Raw genomic sequence first — 19,280 nt, forward strand, 5'->3', positions numbered from 1 at the left:
GCTCCCTGATTACTAGGATAACTTTCTATTGTTTTGGTGTGCGTGTACATATTTTTAGATTTTTGCATTCGCCAAAACAATTCAGTGTTGCGAACAGGTGTGCGCGTCCCAAAATAAACGTCCCGATTTTCCCGTTGGATTTCTTTTCTTTTCGGTCCCAAAATGAATTTTCCAATTGCGATGAGAACGTGAAAATGCAACGGATTTTGAGCGTCGAAGCCAGCCGAACCGCGAACCAACCGAATTCGGAATTTGTCACGAAACGGTTCTGTTGGAGTTTTTTGTTAACCGTGGCCTTCTTCGCTATTTTAGGAGGTTAGTATTCGCCAATTACGTAAACCATTTATGACGCCCCGGATTTACGGTAAGCATATGACAGCTGTCACACGTGACATTGGTCAAAATTCAGGGATGTAAAATTTTTTCCAGAAAATTTGTTTTTTACATTTTTGCACTACTAACTTGAAGGTATTTAGTCGGTTGAGGTTAATTTTTGAAAATAACAAATTTTTACTTGAAATTTCTTGACAATTCTAGTTTTCAAGGTAAAACTGGTGTATAGAAAGTAAAAGTACCCAACGAGGTGCATTTGTGGTAAAAATTTCAGATCTCTAACCTGAAACGTTCCTGAGATATTGAGCAAAAACCTGCAAAAAACGAGAGTCAACTTTCACGCCCTCTAGGGGCTAAACGGGGCAACTTAGGCGCGCCCGCTCAATGTCACGTGATAGACCCATCCATCAAAAATAAAAACTTTAAACAAAACTGCGTACGAGTCGGTGAAACTTGTCATTTGTCAATTATTGTCTGTGACGCTGATTTTTGTTTTAGGTTTTCTTCTGGGTAAATTCGTTTCTGACCGTACTGTGGACGATATGACGCGTCAATTAAAGGACTTACACCGGGAAGTAGGGGAATTGAACGCAAACCTGCAGGACACCTTCAATTCGGGTTTAAACGCCACGACAGGGGTGGATTATCCATTTTTACAGTGTAATTTTGTGGTGATTGGTGCTAACCAGTCCAACAATTTACAGTCGGTGACGTTTCTAAGGCGACTAAACCAATGTTTTGGTGGTTAGTTTTAATAAATGTACATAAAAAACAATAATGAAAATCAAGATTTAAATCTAGTTAAGGTTAAAGTTTGCATTTCCTGTATAAATTCGAACAGTTCCGGTTTTCCCGCCCAAAATTTATGGCCTCCCTCGAAGGGGTGTTTACGGTGTAGTCCTGAAGCCACTGGCTACTGGCCAGCCCGTCAATTATTTTGTCGGTACTCGAACCAATGCCTGACAAAATAGACGATATTTAAAAATTTGTATCAAAATTAATTTTTTTTAAAAATTAATAAAAGTTATATTACTAGACTGTCACTAAAAAAATCCCCAAACTGTCATTTTTATGTCCTTATTTGACACGTGTGCTAACTTATCTAAAAGGTGTAACTAGATGTAGCTAGTTTTTTTTGAACTAAATACAAGATTTAATGCACAGGAAGTGCAGGTAAACAAGTTTTTTTTTGAAGATATCATAATTTGAAAGCTTCTAACTTGGTCCGTGTGACAGTTCAAACGTCAAAATGTAGCACGTGATTTTAGCTTTCTTTTAACTGGGCGAAATCCGAAAAACGCCCTCTAACGCCGCAAACTGACAAGAATTTGAAGGTATAGTGCGTTCCTCATAAACTCAAACTATTTCAAAAGGCGTGGGTTTCCCAGTTAGAATTTACCTACTTCAAGAAAAATACCCCGAAAAAAAAACTTAACTATATTCTGGACAAAATTCCCTAATTTGACAACCCTGGCAAACTAACAACTCTTCTAATTTTGTAGAAAATGATTGCAATATTGCCAAGTTGATAACTTTCGTAATAATTAAATTTCAACAGTTGCCAAACTGACAATTTGTCATTTTATAATCTAACATTTTTTTAATGCCACCAAGCAAAATTTCATTTTTACAGTGTTGCAAAACTGTCAACACAATTTCAAAGAACAGTCAGGGACAAAATCGCCTGTAAAACCCACTTTGAGTGAGAAAATGACTGTTTTAAGCACATTTTTGGAATCCTCATTAAATTTCCTATCTAATGACATAAAAAAACACTACAAAATCAAGTAAAGTCACGGAGAAAAACGGTGTCAAAGTTTCCACTCCCAGAAACACGGTTTGAAAGGACAGTCAGGGACAAAATCACTTATAAAACCCACTTGGAATGGGACAATGACTGTTTTAAGCACATTTTTGGAATCCTTATTAAATTTCCTATCTAATGACATAAAAAAACACTACAAATTCAGGTAAAGTCAGGCAGAAAAGTGGGGTCAAAGTTTAAACTACTAGAAACACAATTTCAAAGGACAGTCAGGGACAAAATTGCCTGTAAAACCCACTTGGAGTGAGAAAATGACTGTTTTAAGCACATTTTTGGAATCCTAATTAAATTTCCTATTTAATGACATAAAAAAACACTACAAAATCAAGTAAAGTCAGGGAGAAAAACGGTGTCAAAGTTTCCACTCCCAGAAACACGGTTTGAAAGGACAGTCAGGGACAAAATCACCTGTAAAACCCACTTTGAGTGAGAAAATGACTGTTTTAAGCACATTTTTGGAATCCTAATTAAATTTCCTATTTAATGACATAAAAAAACACTACAAAATCAAGTAAAGTCAGGGAGAAAAACGGTGTCAAAGTTTCCACTCCCAGAAACACGGTTTGAAAGGACAGTCAGGGACAAAATCACCTGTAAAACCCACTTTGAGTGAGAAAATGACTGTTTTAAGCACATTTTTGAATTCCTCATTAAATTTCCTATCTAATGACATAAAAAACACTACAAAATCAGGTAAAGTCAAGGAGAAAAGTGGGGTCAAAGTTTGAACTACGAGAAACACAATTTCAAAGAACAGTCAGGGACAAAATTGCCTGTAAAAGCCACTTGGAGTGAGAAAATGACTGTTTTAAGCACATTTTTGGAATCCTCATTAAATTTCCTATCTAATGGCATAAAAAAATTTCCAATGTGGCCAAGCAATTACATTTTTACAGCGTTGCGAAACTGTCATTGTTTCTAATTTATGACGAAATGTTTGCAACGTTGCCAAGTAGACCATTTTAGTAAAAACCGATAGCCACATATCTACAATGTTGCCTGACGATTTTTCTATTAAACACATAAAATCCGTTAATTACCAGTACCGTATTGAACTAAAGTGACTGTAAGCTAACAAGTAATTTAAAAAAATTTGACATCTCCAAAACTAGCCAAAGTACGGTCCTGATTTTTTCACTAACAAGGGTTTTAGCAATATTCCCTAAAAAAATTCATCATAGTCACGTGACTGAAGAACGTACCTTTTGCCACATTTTGTGAAGAATTCCTAGCAATGCGACACAGCAGTTTCTGCAAACAAACGGTGACGTCCAGCTCGTTTTCGATTAGGGCTTCATCAATCACCCGCAAATAGGTCCAAACCGGTAAATCTTCACCTGCAAACAAATTGACTGGTAATTGTCACAAAATTGTCATTTTAGTCTCGTAAATTAACAGTTTTTTTTCAAGTGATGTCAAGCAATCAAATTTACGTGCTGGAAACGTTAGTCAAACGAATCCAACCAGAAAATGGGGTAGTTTTCGATGATTTAAGGACGATTAGCGTGGGATTCAAGTTTGCGCAACTGATCAATTTCGATATAGGCAGTGAACACTTTACCCCTCCTGGAATTGATCAAGGTAATCAAAATCCTGGTTAAGTAAAGCTGTTCAATGTACAAACTTTAAAGGAAATTCGGTGGCGATGAACTTGGGGAAAACCTTCCTTTTCGTGTCCGATTCAACAGATTTGCAAAACCTGCTCCAAACCACCCCGTATCAGATCACCCTGTATGATGGTACTCGAACGGTAGGGTCAGTTACTCAAAATTGGAGGGCTGAGTTCAGTGACATGGTTGCCAATTTTGACAAGCTGGGTTTAGTTAAATCCAGCACTACAGAAGGTGCTTTTTGGTAACATTTTGGTGGTTTGCTAACAATTGTAATCGCAGAAAAGTACAATTTATGCAACGAACAAGGGAGTTGTACGGCTAAAGTAGACATTTTCATGAAAATGTCCTGTTTCGGTCCCAATTTGCAGACAACCTTCCAAATCAAAACGGGCGCAGAAAGCGTAGAGTACATATTCAGGCAAAGGAACCTGTCCGACACGTTTACAGTGAAAAAGTCCGTGGACACTAATCTGTATTAGTGCTCCAGGTGATTTCAGCCCGTTTTACAGGTATGAAGACGACAGAAATCAGCCCCTAATCGCCCCTTTGTACAGTGGAATTGATGCTATTAAGAGCGCACCAGGTTCGCAAATCAACGTGATGGAAAACGTGTCGTTGACTCAGCTATTTGACCGGGCCAAGGATGGTAACGTGCAGTTTCACAACCCTCAAGAAGGTATAAAATAGTCTAAGTGATGTCACGTGACACTGCATTAACTTAAAGCCAAGCGGTCACGTGACACACACATAACTGGTGTTGTCAATGAATGTCTGCCGATTTGTATGCACTTTTCAAGAATTAGTGCAAAACTGAGCACAGATTGACGTTAGTAACAGTTATCACGCCATTCTTGAAGACCATTTAGCTAAACGTCACGTGATAATTGTCAAAATAAGTGTCATAAATTTCAAAAACACGTCTCGTTTCGAAAACTGTAATTTTGGCAGATTTTAGAGAAATTTTCACAATATTCATAAATATTGCGTGGTTTTAAAGGGTAATTTAGCTAAACAGTCACGTGACCCACTTGGAGTGAGAAAATTAGTGTTTTAAGCACATATTTGAAATCCTCATTAAATTTCCTATCTAATGACATAAAAAAACACTACAAAATCAAGTAAAGTCAGGGAGAAAAGTGGGGTCAAAGTTTGAACTACTAGAAACACAGTTTGAAAGAACAGTCAGGGACAAAATCACTTATAAAACCCACTTGGAATGGGAAAATGACTGTTTTAAGCACATTTTTGAAATCCTCATTGAATTTCCTATCTAATGACATAAAAAACACTACAAAATCAAGTAAAGTCAGGGAGAAAAACGGTGTCAAAGTTTCAACTACCAGAAACACAACTTGAAAACACAGTCAGGGACAAAATCACTTATAAAACCCACTTGGAATGGGAAAATGACTGTTTTAAGCACATTTTTGGAATCTTCATTAAATTTCCTATCTAATGACATATAGAAACACTACAAAATCAGGTAAAGTCAAGGAGAAAAGTGGGGTCAAAGTTTGAACTACTAGAAACACAGTTTGAAAGAACAGTCAGGGACAAAATCACTTATAAAACCCACTTGGTATGGGAAATTGAGTGTTTCAAGCACATTTTTGGAATCCTCATTAAATTTCCTATCTAATGACATAAAAAAACACTACACAATCAAGTAAAGTCGGGGAGAAAAACGGTGTCAAAGTTTCCACTCCCAGAAACCCAACTTGAAAAGACAGTCAGGGACAAAATCACTTATAAAACCCACTTGGAGTGAGAAAATTAGTGTTTTAAGCACATTTTTGAAATCCTCATTAAATTTCCTATCTAATAACATTAAACAACACTACAAAATCAAGTAAAGTCAGGGAGAAAAACGATGTCAAAGTTTCAACTGCCAGAAACACAACTTGAAAAGACAGTCAGGGACAAAATTACTTATTAAACCCACTTGGAATGGGAAAATGACTGTTTTAAGCACATTTTTGGAATCCTCATTAAATTTCCTACCTAATGACATAAAAAAACACTACAAAATCAAGTAAGGTCAGGGAGAAAAACGGTGTCAAAGTTTCAACTGCCAGAAACACGGTTTGAAAGAACAGTCAGGGACAAAATCACTTATAAAACCCACTTGGAATGGGAAAATGAGTGTTTCAAGCACATTTTTGGAATCCTCATTAAATTTCCTATCTAATGACATAAAAAAACACTACACAATCAAGTAAAGTCGGGGAGGAAAACGGTGTCAAAGTTTCCACTCCCAGAAACCCAACTTGAAAAGACAGTCAGGGACAAAATTACTTATTAAACCCACTTGGAATGGGAAAATGACTGTTTTAAGCACATTTTTGGAATCCTCATTAAATTTCCTACCTAATGACATAAAAAAACACTACAAAATCAAGTAAGGTCAGGGAGAAAAACGGTGTCAAAGTTTCAACTGCCAGAAACACGGTTTGAAAGAACAGTCAGGGACAAAATTACTTATTAAACCCACTTGGAATGGGAAAATGAGTGTTTTAATTTTTGGAATCCTCATTAAATTTCCTATCTAATGACATAAAGAAACACTACAAAATCAAGTAAAGTCAGGGAGAAAAACGGTGTTAAAATTTGAACTGATCTTGCATTTTGACAGCTGTATTCAGTTCAAAGCCAACCTGATCAGATCGGGTTAAACAAATGTCACGTGACACTACATCAACCTATTTTCTAGGTATTGTAATCGATTTCCAGGACGAGGACGATAAAATCTCGATTTGTTATCGACCTTCCGAAAACAAATTTTTCGATTTGCTGGAATTAATCAGGTTAGTCACATTGCAACTAACCGATTACCTTAATTAACACTCTGTTAAACAGTGCCGACATTAAGACCAAAGATAAAAAGAGTGCTTTAACGATTCAACGGAAAAAAATGGACAGGGTGAACAGTTTTATGAAGTCGGTAGGAGGAAACTTGGGTCCCGATGTGATTATACAAGAGGACGAGGAGGAAATGCTTAAAATGACAGCAGAGAAAATAGGCACAAAACTGTGCGGTAACAAGGACTGTCCTGCCGTACAAAAGTTCAAAGAATACGGTACTATTTGACTAATCATATAATTAGTGGTTGGGGTTAAGTTACAGGGGGTTTGCAACAGGTATAGGGCCTCTAGCAACCGGTAAAGGCTTAGGAACTGTATATGGGGTTGTGGAGCCCCCAGTCACTTACGGAATGAGTCACACGTACGGTACAATGTGCGAGTACGGCCCTTACGGGGTGTTTTCCCGTCCTAAACACGAAGAACTCCCTTTCGTACCACCTAACGAAGAACCACGCAAAGTAGTCTAGTGACTTTAGTAAAGTGACTTGACACAAAATGCTAATTTGTAGAAGTGCAAAAAAGCCCCAACATGGCATAGTCACAACTGTCCCCTCTCCCACTCAAGACTGAGAGGTGGGGCTGATGATGGAAATATTGTCGAAACAGGGGAGGACAATATCACACCTAAATCTCCTATGTTAGAATGTAAAAGCATTATGGACCAGTTTGATGACATATTGAGTGAATACAAAAAAGGTAAATTTAACACTATTTTAAGCGCAGTTTTGACAGATTTATAAATGTAGCGTTGGGTCCTTGTGGTCACCCAACCTGTCCCTACGGCCCTAATTTTGGCAGCAACACTTGCAAACAAATATGCAACCAATCACCACCCTCCACCTTGGCCAACAACAGCTACGCCTCATGCAACGAGCCACCCTGTAACCTCGAAGGATGCCCTTACGCGGAAGAACCGAAAAAGAAACGGTGCGTTGTTGCCAATGCTAATTGGAAAGATCTGATTGGTTTATACACAGATATCCTGCTGGGTGCGGCAACCCTAAATGCGCCTACACTAAATACAAATTAGGATTAGTTGACGAGGATGCAGAGCTGGAGTTGAAATTTTTACCTCCAGCTGTCACAGGTATTTCAGAGCCCTTTAGAAGCCAAATATAACACAAATTCAATTTAGGTAATTGTGGTGATCCACACTGTAAGTACCCCTTCCAATCTCCATTGCCGCCGATTCATTGGGACTGTCCGGATCCCCTGCCCAAAGGCCCTTGCCGCAATCTAAATTGTCCCTTTCAACCAGCGCCCTTAAAAAAATACAAAACCAAAAAAACACTAAAAACTGGACCGTGCGGCAGCCCTTTATGTCCGTACGCCTTGCCCCAGCCCTGCGCAAATCCCACCTGTCCCTTCAAAATGCGCCCTTGTCCCATGGCTGAGGTAGACCCATAAAATTGATGATCCAAGCCAAAAAAACTTTTTTAATTAACAGAAACAAAATAACAAATCCGACTCTGGCCAATGTGAAAACGAAGCTTGTCCCTTCTCTGATAAGAAAAACAAAGAACCGGACGATGCAAACCTTGAAGGTGAATTCCAGGACTGTATTAACCCAGAATGTCCGGCAAAAACAAAGCCCAAAAAGAAAGTAAGACTTTAAATGCACTCTTAAGTTAACTTACTTAGTGTGAGGTTATGTGACGGACGCCAACTTTCCAATCACTGTTTTTAGCGAAAAAATCATTGCCACCACCAAATCACTACTCAAAACGTCACGTTGACACTTAAACAAACTTGTTTTATACCATTTTTCCCGTCTGAAACTGGTTTTTATTAACTTAATTGCCATAGAAAGTCACTGTTAATAATAACAAACAAAATGGCTGACAGCAGTGACAGCTCACAGCTGTATTCGTTTATGCCAATCCGAACTGGTCGGATCAGTTTGATCACGTGACAACATATTCTATACAGTCAAGGTAGTCACCTGACATTTCTCCATTCTGAACTCGGATTTGTTTAGAAAACAAAGAAGCGGAAAAAATCGTGCGGAAACCCTGACTGTCCTGCGGTTAGTGCTGAACCGGACGCTGACAGTATATGCTCGAATCCGGTCTGTCCAGCGAGAAAAAGTTGCAAAAAAAGGTTTTCTAGTAGAAAACAAATATGAAATGCGTTCTAAAAGCCATTTTTTCGGGTGCAGCTCGTCGAGTAGCAGCAGCGTGAGCGTGTGTTCAGACCCTCAATGTCCCTTTGCCGATTTGAAAAAAAAATCCAAAAAGGTGGCGGACGATGACAGTGCGGCTTCGTGTCATAAAGGTGACGACCAGAGCGTCTGTTCAAACCCTGAATGCCCGGAAAAGAAAGAGAGGTAAAATGTCAAAATTTTCATTGTTGCCACAGTTAACAAACTTTTTAGGGATAAAAATAATTTGTGTGACCAGCCTGATTGCCCTTACTCCAAAGCACCCCTCGATCCGTCAATGTGCAACGATCCGCGTTGCCCTTACGCACAACCTTTACCTTCTTGTGGCATTCCTAATTGTCCCTACGAACCTATTCCCTTAGGGTATGACCCTTAACCTATTTGGTTGGTTTGATAACTGAATTTGTGTGTGTAGGTTTTCCTGTAAAAACCCTAAATGCCCTTCAAAGTCGATTGATTTCTCTAAAAAAGCTGAGAAGACCAGTCCAAGCGGTTTGAACACCAACACAGTGATTGTGGTAAGGCTCGCGTGATGATGGTGACATTTTGTCCAATGTTGCCAACAGACTACAACGACAGTGTGCGAGGATGCGTTACCCTGTGAATCACCCGACGATTGCGACAATCCCGACTGTGATATGAAGGATCAAACGAGTGCAAAAATGACGCCAAAGAAAAAGAGAAAAAGGAAAAATCGGGGCAAGTTCGTGTACTCGATGGGGGACAATTATCCTGGCAACAAAGTGGGGCACAAGGAGTGCGTCACTCCTATGTTCAATGTACCACCCAATATGGGTTGGCTGTGGAATATACGCAGTCCAATTGTGAGGTTAAAGGTAATTTTGTGCATTTTAGTGACAGCTGTCAGTCTGTTTTGCCACATTGATGTTTTCCCTACAATTTGGGGATTTTCAGCCTAGACGTGGTTGGAGACCCGGCGCCTTAACCAAAACGATAGCGGCTCGAATTCGAGCGCACAGACAAGCCCAAGGTTTAGGGTACTTGAGGGTACCCGATTTCAAAAAATATGGCGGCGACCTGGACGATAGTGACACTGTCAAAGTGGTACCAAAACCCACTTTGCAAGTACAGAAAAAAGAAGGAGCCTACTGGATCACTGTCAACCCTTTAAAGGACCCCAACACCTTGGTGATTGTTGGTTTGGATTGTTTTCCACGGTTTTCACTGTCCCTTTTAGGTGGAAAATGAAGATCCTTACATGGAGTGCACTCCCATGACCTTTAAAATAACGAAAAACAAGAAAAATCAAGAAGAATTTTGTTACTGTGATGGGGATCAACCTTTAACTGCGCTCAGGTCATCCTCGTCGTCAGACAGCGAATTGGACATTGAATTCACCCCCCCAGCCGGAATTATACACCCAGAAAGGTTAGTTTAAAAACCCGACCAATCAGAACACTCTAAAAATTAATCCAGGTTTAAGAAAAAGCCAAATAGCGTGTGCTGTGAGGCGCAGTACGACCCTAACGATTTTGCCGAACCGAAGAAAGAGAAAGAACCAAAGGGCGGTAAAAAAGGAAAGGGCGATAAGGGCGGCAAAGGCAAAGGTGCTAAAGGTGGTAAAGGAAAAAAGGGTAAAAAGTAAAATGTCTCAAATAAAAACCGTTATGTCTAAAATTGAGTTTGGTTTTGAATGTGACAGAACGAGTGAAGAAAGTTATAGTCTGAACTGCGTTTAAGGTTATTTTAAATATATCATCCTGTCCAAGACCTATTGAAATGATTTTTTGGTCCTTTTTTTCCCTCATCAAGGGCTACTATACCCTGTACACCCCCACCATTTTCACCCTGTAGACTTGGAGCTAGAGCCAACTTTAAATGGAACGAAAAGTAGTTCAAGATATACCCTTTCTATTACCGAGCTACATTTTTTCCTAAGACGTACAGGGCCGGAGCTAGAATGCCCCAAAGTTGACCCTGCACACCCCAAAAATCACAGAATTCTGAAAAATTCTGTTCAAGAATTAATTCCGTGATAAGAAAAAACCTTGAAGGTGAATTCCAGGACTGTATTAACCCAGAATGTCCGACAAAAAGAAAGCGAGACTTTAAATGCACTCTTAAGTTAACTTACTTGGTGTGAGGTTATGTCAGGGACGCCAACTTTCCAATCACTGTTTTTAGCGAAAAAACCATTGCCACCACCAAATCACTACTCAAAACGTCACGTTGACACTTAAACAAACTTGTTTTATACCATTTTTCCCGTCTGAAACTCGTTTTAATGGACAGTATTGCCCTAGAAAGTCACTGTTAATAATAACAACAACAAACAAAAACAAAATGGCTGACAGCAGTGACAGCTCACAGCTGTATTCGTTTATGCCAATCCAAACTGATCGGAACAGTTCGATCACGTGACAATATATTCTATACAATCAAGTAGTCACGTGACATTTCTCCATTCTGAACTGAGATTTGTTTAGAAAACAAAAAAGCGGAAAAAAGAGAAAAAAATCATGGAAAAACTAGTACAGCGTACATGGGACGGACAATAAGAACTATATAACAACTTGCTTACTTCTTTGAGTCTTGAAACGTCCGCTCATCATTGAATTCAAAGGATTATCCGTGGGTATAAGACTGGTTTTGTTGAACAGCATTAGAATAACAGGCAGGGCGATTGCCGCTCCAAATATAACCACTCCACCCAGTATAAGAGCGCCCGCGTTCAAGCTGATTAACGAACTCTTCACCATGTTCATTGATCTCTTAATAGGTAGAGTGATAAAGGGAACGTTAAAATCCAAATCGATCTGAAAAAATAACTAAATTGTAACGACGTTTTACGGCACTCGTGCGGTACGCACGCGTAAGTCACCGTCCGAATCGAAGCTAATCAATCGATACTGCCTGGTCTGTTGCTCGTTTCTGCTCAGTTGCAGGTAGGACGCACTTGAATTCCTCGTGCCGAAAACCACATTTACGGCACAGCACACTAAGAAGAACACTTTCATCATGTTGGCAAGGTTGACGGTAAGTAACTGCTAAAAATGGGGATCCGGTTACTTTTAATTGAAAATTGAATCATTAAAAGTAAATTATCATTTGAGGTGAAAAAAAAAACGGTTCTACAATTACAATGGGTGCCGCCATTAACGCGGAATGTATCGACTGAGCACGAAAATGTCTCTTTCACGAAATTTTGGCTTTTGCGTAACATCCATTAGTTTTGCTAGAGAGAGACAACCATACACTATATAATACTTCAAACAAAGATGGCCATGCAATTTGATTTGAAGTTGGTCATGTGACATATGCCGTTCCAGCTGTCACTTCACCCTCATTGACTTCTAAATGGTTTTATTGAATACACACTAATAAAATAACCAAAAAAAAACAAATTGAACGGATGTAAACGCATACAAAAAGCGTAACCAAAACAAAGACGTTGAGTTAAATAACGCACTGTCTTTTGTCATCACGTATTACCAAATTCGCGTTATTGTTCAAAGTCCTAATTATTTTTAATACTTTCATATTGTTTAAAGTTAACAAACTGTAAAATGTTTGTATATAAAACAACTTGGTTCGGTTCGGTTTCACTATAGTTTACCATAAGCAAGTGAAAGATGTTTCAAAAAGTATTATTTGTGACAGTCATGATTTTAGGGGTGTGCAAGGCAGAAGAGGGGTAAGTCAGACCTAAAATAGCACAAACTGGCTAACTTTAAGTAAAAAAAGGGGTTTCAGCCCTACTGGCAGATACTACGAGTCGGAACTGCCTTATCAAAAGTACAAAAACAATAAAACTTACGTCCCGCACAATCCGGTAGGAGCTGACAAGAAAGAGTCTCGTTTTGGGGCTCTCACTTACAACCCGTCCGGAAATGGGTTAGTATTTCTGTTTTCGTAAACCTGGAAAACGTTATTTTACCATTTAAAAGTTATGGAATGACTTACAACACAATGAAACTGGACCTGAACGGAGTCGTTTTGGGCGCTCTGATTGGTCTGGGCGCCATTTTGATCCTTCCCAAAGTAGCCCAGATTTTTGGCGGTGGTGGTCACGAAGGTTATGGACGCAGTAAGTTAATTTGGTTCCATCCCAATCCATCCACTACACTGTGTATAACTAAACACTTTTAGATTTGGAGGAGGAAATGTCAACGGTAACAAATTTACTGTCAAAAATTGACAATTCCCTGGCTGTCAACTCAATTGACAGCACTGCCTGCACCCAACGGATTGTGTGCAACACCGTGAGGGACGCGGTGAAAAACGCTAAAACGGGCGAAGCCACCAGTGTGGACGAGTTTGTGCTTTCGTTCACCAGGTACCCACTCTGTGTGATTTTTGGTATCAAATTGTTGCAATTTTTGTACGCAGGAACCCGTTATTTACGTACGCCACACCGACCGCCATCAAGGAGGCGGTGGAAACCGGACATGCGGACGATTCTGACAGATGCACCACTACTTACTCTGATAAATGTCCCCTCAATAAGGACAACGTACTGAAAGTAATGTCCAGTTTAATTCCGTTCAACTGATTAGTTTTTAAGTTGTGGCAACACTGTAGCAGTTATCAATTTTGACATGTGAATGAAACTAAATCTAAATAATACATAAAGTGAAATATATTTTATTAAAATTACCTTACTAATTAACAGAAGAGTTTACCATTTTTTTTTTTTAAAAGAAGATTATAAGATGGTGTTGTCACAAAGAAAACGGAATAGAACGTTCTTAATTAAGCACTACTTTACCGACTTTCAGGCTAATATACATTCCCCTCCACTGTTATGAGATATAAATTAATAAATAATAACGACGTTCTGTAAATCCTGGATTTAGTGTTGTTATATACAAGTCCGGAAATTTCGTGCATAAGAAACCTGTGGTAAGAAGAGAGAAATCAATTAGCTAGACAAAGATGGACACAACATTTTTGACAGACTGACTGTGACAGTTTATTGCCATCTTTGTCTAACTCATCACAAGTTTCTTACAATTTCCATTCAAGTATATTATTACAAAAAAAAAAAACCTTAAAAGCAAAATTGAACTAATTAATGGAACATACGCTTTAGACGGACTAAAAAAGTATATTGTAGGTAATATAATTATAAAAAGTAGCTATGGGGCTACTTGAATTAAACAAAAATAAGTCGACCACCTGAAAACACTTAAAATCAGCGAAAAATGGGGTAAAAACCCGGGGGAAAACTTACCACACACGCAAGGAAACCAAACATCTCTCTCAGCAGCAACCGGACTTGTTCGATTCGATTGGGCGGCTCTGGTCGAACTTTACTTTCCCGCCTTGTTCGGCCGAGGCGGAGGAGGGCGGTCCCACTCTGTTTTTAATCTCGGCCGCCATCGTCATGAAGGCCTGCTCCACGTTGGTGGCGTTTTTCGCCGAAGTTTCCAGAAACGGTATTCCCAATTGATCGGCGTATTCCTGGTTTTCGTTTCATTATTCTGGGTGTTTGCTTGGGAGTTAATTACTTACTTTAGCAGTCTGAAAATCAACCACTTTCTTGGTGGTCAGATCGCTCTTATTGCCTACGAGTAGTTTGTTAACGTTGTCGCACGCGTAACGTTCAATTTCTTCGAGCCACTGTTTAACGTTATTGAACGAGTCTTGATCTGTACAGTCGTAAACCACGATAATTCCATGGGCTCCCCTGTAGTAACTGGACGTGATCGTTCTGAATCTTTCTTGACCCGCGGTGTCCCACTACAATTACAACAAAATACAAACTAATTTCCACGAAATACCCAACAAACTTACAATTTGTAACTTGATCGTTTTGCCGTCTAAATCGATGGTTCTGATTTTCTACAAACAAACGTTCAGTTAACATTAACCACCGGAAAAACTGTAAAAACTTACAAAGTCTACTCCTATTGTACTAATGTAACTTTCCGTGTAAGTGTCATCCTGAAATTACAACAATTTTAATGTAGAAAGTGGTTTTTGCAATCTGTAGCGACTTACAGCAAACCTCAGTAACAGACAGGACTTGCCAACGCCAGAGTCTCCAATAAGAAGCAGTTTGAATAAATAATCACTGGAAAAATAATTTGGGTAAATTATTGACTAACTAACCTAACCCTAGATTAAATCAACCAAGGCCCTCTTTGTTTTGACGTCATAATGAGGTAATTTAAGGAGACAGTATTCTGTCCAACTGTCAAATTACATCATCGTGACGTCAAAACGGCCATTGTACAGTGTTGTCCCACATGATTTTTTTATCAATATGAAAACTTATAGGCAACATTGCAGTCAAAATTAATTAACCACCAATATTTACATTTCATTAATGGCTTATTAAATGGAAATTTTTGTATGATTTGTTCTGCATATTAAGAAAACTGGCTCTCAACCAGAACAAAGGTGGTTTTCACAAAAATAACCGGACCACAATGACATACGTACAGCTGATAAACACCAAAAGTGTGAATCATCCTTAAATTTAAGGGACAACAATGGCTTTTCCCTTAGGAAGTGGCCGAGAGACAAGATGGTGGGTGGATGTAAGGAAAACTTGTCTTTAACCCAAGTTGGGGTTTAATAGTCTAGTATAAGGTAGTGTACAAAGTAAGGACGTAGAAAAAGCTGCGCATTTTGTGATATTGCGAAAAAAACAGTCACGTCAAACAAATCGATACTACTTACTATTCAGGATTCATTGTTGTGGCCGTGTTACACTGCGAGCAAACTATTACTTGAAACTGGGCGGGTGTGGTTTATATTGCACTTGCTAGGGTTGAACGAGGATTTTTGAGTTTACAGCAAAACTTGTTTTGTAATAAAGTTGGGAGGACTAGGAAATGATGGGAACTTTGACACTTAACTGACGTTTCAAATGTTGTGACGTGGCCTATCATCGGTCAAAACTGATTGACGTTTTGAAGAGTGTCGATTGCAGCGCCATTGTGATTGAACTAATTTCAGCCACATGCTAGTTTTAAGGGGAAAAAACAAGACAATTTGCAATAAATGAAACACCGTATATATTAAAAAATTGTCCGGTGCAACTAAACGCCGTGGTGCTGTATTATGTTGGAATTTAATTTAAAGGGATTTAAGCCCTGACTTGTTTGGCGTTTTTCTCGATTTCCTTGAGAACTTTACTTTTTAAGTGCTCTTTGTAGCTCAAAATATCACCTTTCCATTTGGTTACGGTGCCCTTTTCGCACACCCAAATCTCCTCTGCCACCTGGCTGATTAGCCTGAAATCGTGACTCACTAGAACCAAACCACCTTCGAAATCGTTCACAGCCTCGGCCAGAGCATCGATCGTTTCCATGTCCAAGTGATTGGTCGGTTCGTCTAGGAGCAACAAATGGGGAGCCTGCCACGCCAACCACGCAAAAACCACCCGGCATCTTTGACCGTCCGATAACTGACGGATTGGACAGACCTAATAATTGTTTATGCTAAAGAGAGACTTTAAAATTGATTTAATCACTGATTACTTGTTGCCGGCCAGTTAGACCGTAACGGCCAATAATTTTCCGCATTTCTTCCTTTTCCTTCACGTCCGGGAAACTGGTCATCATATACTCCAACGGGGACAGATCCAAGTCGAGTAGTTCGTGCAGATGTTGATGGTAACGGGCGATGCGCAGATGGGAATTTTTCCTGATCATACCCTCAGTGGGCACCAGCTGTAACGATAATTTAAAACCGCCTACTTGGACGTGTGTACGGTAATCACTTACGTCACCGTAAAGGAGCTTCAGTAGAGTACTTTTTCCGGCCCCGTTGGGTCCGACCAAGGCCAATCTAGTGTCCAGGTCGATTCCGAATTCCAAGTTTTTATAAATGTACGGGGAAGTGTCGTTGTAGCTGCAGGAAAATGTGTCAAATTGTTGACTGTCAAAAAAAAAAAAACATCGTACCGGAAACTGACATTTTGCACCATAATAACTGGTGGTGGAATAGTGCCGCAACTCGGGAAATAAAAAGTGACAATCTTGTCGGTGACTACTTTTTCGGTTAAACCTTGCGCCACCATTTTGGCTAAAGTTTTCTCCTTGGACTGGGCCTGTCTGGCCAGTTTGGCTGAACCGTGCCCGAACCGTGCGATATAATTCTTCATGTGATTAATCTGGTCCTGTTCCCAATTGTACTGCTTCATTTGGTTTTCGAGCAGTTCCATACGAGTGCGCATAAACGCGTCATAATTACCCGTGTAGTATTTCAACCTTTTTTTGTCCATGTGAATGATGTTGGTGCAGACGCCGTTCAAGAAATCTTGCGAGTGGGAAATCAGCACCAGTATCCGCTTGTAACTGTAACAAAACCACTTTACGTCCCCCTATCGGGTCGAATTGCAACTAAATCGTACTGTTTCAGTTCTTCTTCAAGCCACACGCAAGCGTCCAAGTCCAAATGATTGGTAGGCTCGTCCAGCAATAGCAAATGCGGTTTGACGTACAAAGCGCGAGCCAATGCGATACGCATACGCCAACCACCACTGAAATCTTTAGTTTTCTTCTGTTGCATCTCTTTGGAGAATCCTAAACCGTGCAAAATGTTGGCGGCGCGCGCTTCAGCCGTATCAGCCGAGATTTCCTCCAAACGGTCGTAAATGTCCATCAGTTGTTCCTGGGACTCTGTCCAGGAAATAATTATTATTCTAAGTCTGGAAGTGTTGGAAATGTGGTAGTACCGTCGTCCTCGCACGCTATTAAAGTGTCCGCGAGTTTTTCAAGCCGAGTCCGTTCCTCGTCCACCTCCATGACGCATTGCAAAGCCGACTTATCCGAAGCGGGCATTTCTCTGGTCAGATGGAAAATATCAATGTGTTCCGGAATGGGAACTTCCCTGAAAATAACATTTTTTGTTACAGTGACGCCAATTTTACTACACTCTCTAAAAGACAAATTAAAAACCTAGAAGAAAATATGTATATTTATTGATAGGAGTGAAAACTAAAAAAATTCAAAACTAATAAGTCAGTATAGAGAATAAATTTAAGTTGTGGCAACACTGCTTGTCAACTATCAAACAAGTCAACTGTCATTCCTATGTTCTATGCAGAGATCTAAAAGTGGTAATTTTCGGGTCGAAAAACTTTTGAAGAGATGTTCTATATGTTTTCCCTTCTGGACAACACATTCCTGGTGTAAAAGCTTCAACCTTTTGGTAGCCTGACGTTTCTACTATATATGGTACACAGGGTGATCAAAAGACAATTTCAACGGCCACAAATTGGTACATTGAACCACCCTGTAACTGTCCAAATAACAGAGTTACGGGCTGTCACAGTAAAAGTTTACAGGGTGATTGAATGAATTTTTAACATTCTTGCAACTTGTTTTCATTTTCATTTTATAAAAAAAATACCAAATATGAATCTTGTACATATTTGAGTCCACTTTATTTTTAGATAATCCATCAGTATACAAGGTGTCCCAAATTTGAGCAACAAACCACTTAGGTTAGAGTCTAATTACAGAGTTTAATATTACAGCTTGACCAATCACAAAGCAATAATAAATGCACAGTGCAAAAACAAAACATACCTATTGCCCAATACTGCCAAAAGTGTGGATTTTCCACACCCATTGAGTCCAATCAAGCCATAACGCCTACCACAATTCAACTCAAGCATGGCATCCTGCAACATTTCAGATCCATGGAAAGTAATGGAAAAGTTTTCAATTTTAACATCCCTCGATTTGGGATGAACAGCCAGTGATCCGGTGCAGGCCCTTGCCTCTGCATTGAGCCTGGCATCAGCCTCCAGTTTAGCGCACAAAGCCTCTACAAACCACGTTGTACAGTGTACAGTAAGCTGTAAGTGTTTATGTTACCTTCAGCACTCAGTTCAGTGGTGCCATTGACTGAACCATTTTGAGCCCCATTGGTGGCTGGGTTCTGTTTGTCTGTATTCTCCGGTTTGGTTTGTTTCTTGCCAGTCTGTCTGGCTTTCGCCGCGTCCTTTTTACGTTGCTGTTCGCGTTTTTTGGCGTCCGAAGGCATGTTGCAAACCAGATTATGTGTGCACCTCAACTAACAACACCAACGATTAGTTACAGAATAAAATCAGTTAAAGTAAAGCGTGGCACAACTTTCTCTACGTTGTAAAGGTTTTTTTTTTAAGGTAATTTTCCTAGAAGTTGATGAAGAAAGACCTGGTGCAGTGTCTTTATAACCTCAAACTTTTACTTTAATGGGAAACGTTAACACTCACCTGATTTACACTGTAGGCTGTCCCAAATGGGAAATACTGTTAATGCGAGTGGATTTCTGGGGGAATTCAGTTCAATATTGCTTTTAAACGTAATTTTTGGACATGGACCAAAAGTTTTGCTTAAATGGTGGACGGTAAAAGGAAATACTTGACAGAATGACAGATGTCGTTCAAATTTGAGAGTTGACAATTATAAGTGTCTGTCTTTATCTAACACATTAAGTAAAAGTGAGAAAAATATTAGGAGTGACAGGACTGGATTAAGCAATTATGCGAGCTAGAAGGGACATAAAAACACAAACTTCCACT

General features: G+C 39.5%; 6 protein-coding genes across 13 annotated transcripts; 3 read left to right on the forward strand and 3 right to left on the reverse strand.

Annotated features, from left to right (window-relative positions):
- The first annotated feature begins 74 nt into the window (after nucleotides 1-74).
- On the forward strand, nucleotides 75-1,150 carry LOC145737469 (uncharacterized). Its single transcript, XM_081992178.1, has 2 exons — nucleotides 75-315; nucleotides 832-1,150. The coding sequence occupies exons 1-2, from the start codon at nucleotides 195-197 to the stop codon at nucleotides 1,080-1,082; spliced, it is 372 nt and encodes a 123-aa protein (XP_081848304.1). The 5' UTR covers nucleotides 75-194; the 3' UTR covers nucleotides 1,083-1,150.
- LOC145737464 (uncharacterized) lies at nucleotides 1,070-13,238 on the reverse strand. 8 transcript variants are annotated; one of them, XM_081992168.1, is made up of 6 exons: nucleotides 12,737-13,238; nucleotides 12,573-12,673; nucleotides 11,626-11,799; nucleotides 11,337-11,571; nucleotides 3,361-3,495; nucleotides 1,070-1,292 (listed from the first exon to the last, which is right to left on the reverse strand). In XM_081992168.1, the coding sequence occupies exons 3-6, from the start codon at nucleotides 11,773-11,775 to the stop codon at nucleotides 1,141-1,143; spliced, it is 672 nt and encodes a 223-aa protein (XP_081848294.1). In that variant the 5' UTR covers nucleotides 11,776-11,799; nucleotides 12,573-12,673; nucleotides 12,737-13,238; the 3' UTR covers nucleotides 1,070-1,140. The 8 variants fall into 8 exon arrangements, with proteins under 8 accessions (XP_081848294.1, XP_081848288.1, XP_081848296.1 ...); XM_081992162.1 differs by having other exon boundaries at nucleotides 11,626-11,802; XM_081992170.1 differs by having other exon boundaries at nucleotides 12,724-13,238.
- Nucleotides 3,527-10,432, forward strand: LOC145737439 (uncharacterized). Its single transcript, XM_081992129.1, has 20 exons — nucleotides 3,527-3,739; nucleotides 3,790-4,002; nucleotides 4,051-4,225; nucleotides 4,281-4,447; nucleotides 6,482-6,575; nucleotides 6,628-6,848; nucleotides 6,910-7,091; nucleotides 7,143-7,329; nucleotides 7,380-7,560; nucleotides 7,611-7,720; nucleotides 7,769-8,028; nucleotides 8,081-8,236; nucleotides 8,612-8,733; nucleotides 8,792-8,959; nucleotides 9,008-9,157; nucleotides 9,210-9,312; nucleotides 9,361-9,630; nucleotides 9,710-9,943; nucleotides 9,993-10,183; nucleotides 10,232-10,432. Exons 1-20 carry the CDS (start codon nucleotides 3,571-3,573, stop codon nucleotides 10,398-10,400), a joined length of 3,522 nt encoding a protein of 1,173 aa, XP_081848255.1. The 5' UTR covers nucleotides 3,527-3,570; the 3' UTR covers nucleotides 10,401-10,432.
- Nucleotides 12,309-13,411, forward strand: LOC145737463 (uncharacterized). Its single transcript, XM_081992161.1, has 5 exons — nucleotides 12,309-12,449; nucleotides 12,500-12,649; nucleotides 12,703-12,842; nucleotides 12,905-13,091; nucleotides 13,145-13,411. Exons 1-5 carry the CDS (start codon nucleotides 12,388-12,390, stop codon nucleotides 13,305-13,307), a joined length of 702 nt encoding a protein of 233 aa, XP_081848287.1. The 5' UTR covers nucleotides 12,309-12,387; the 3' UTR covers nucleotides 13,308-13,411.
- LOC145737466 (ras-related protein Rab-1A) lies at nucleotides 13,377-15,619 on the reverse strand. Its single transcript, XM_081992173.1, has 7 exons — nucleotides 15,443-15,619; nucleotides 14,759-14,831; nucleotides 14,654-14,701; nucleotides 14,552-14,599; nucleotides 14,270-14,497; nucleotides 13,989-14,218; nucleotides 13,377-13,933 (listed from the first exon to the last, which is right to left on the reverse strand). The coding sequence occupies exons 1-6, from the start codon at nucleotides 15,454-15,456 to the stop codon at nucleotides 14,018-14,020; spliced, it is 612 nt and encodes a 203-aa protein (XP_081848299.1). The 5' UTR covers nucleotides 15,457-15,619; the 3' UTR covers nucleotides 13,377-13,933; nucleotides 13,989-14,017.
- Nucleotides 15,620-15,756: 137 nt separating this feature from the next.
- Nucleotides 15,757-19,136, reverse strand: LOC145737441 (ATP-binding cassette sub-family F member 2-like). The gene is made up of 9 exons (XM_081992133.1): nucleotides 18,972-19,136; nucleotides 18,592-18,790; nucleotides 18,301-18,541; nucleotides 17,445-17,599; nucleotides 17,121-17,388; nucleotides 16,672-17,064; nucleotides 16,492-16,618; nucleotides 16,246-16,437; nucleotides 15,757-16,190 (listed from the first exon to the last, which is right to left on the reverse strand). Exons 2-9 carry the CDS (start codon nucleotides 18,758-18,760, stop codon nucleotides 15,852-15,854), a joined length of 1,884 nt encoding a protein of 627 aa, XP_081848259.1. The 5' UTR covers nucleotides 18,761-18,790; nucleotides 18,972-19,136; the 3' UTR covers nucleotides 15,757-15,851.
- Between the last annotated feature and the right edge of the window lie 144 nt (nucleotides 19,137-19,280).

Source organism: Ips typographus, linkage group LG14 (assembly GCF_016097725.1).
Source record: "Ips typographus isolate SLU linkage group LG14, UJ_Ityp_2.0, whole genome shotgun sequence".
NCBI classification, from domain to species: domain Eukaryota; kingdom Metazoa; phylum Arthropoda; class Insecta; order Coleoptera; family Curculionidae; genus Ips; species Ips typographus.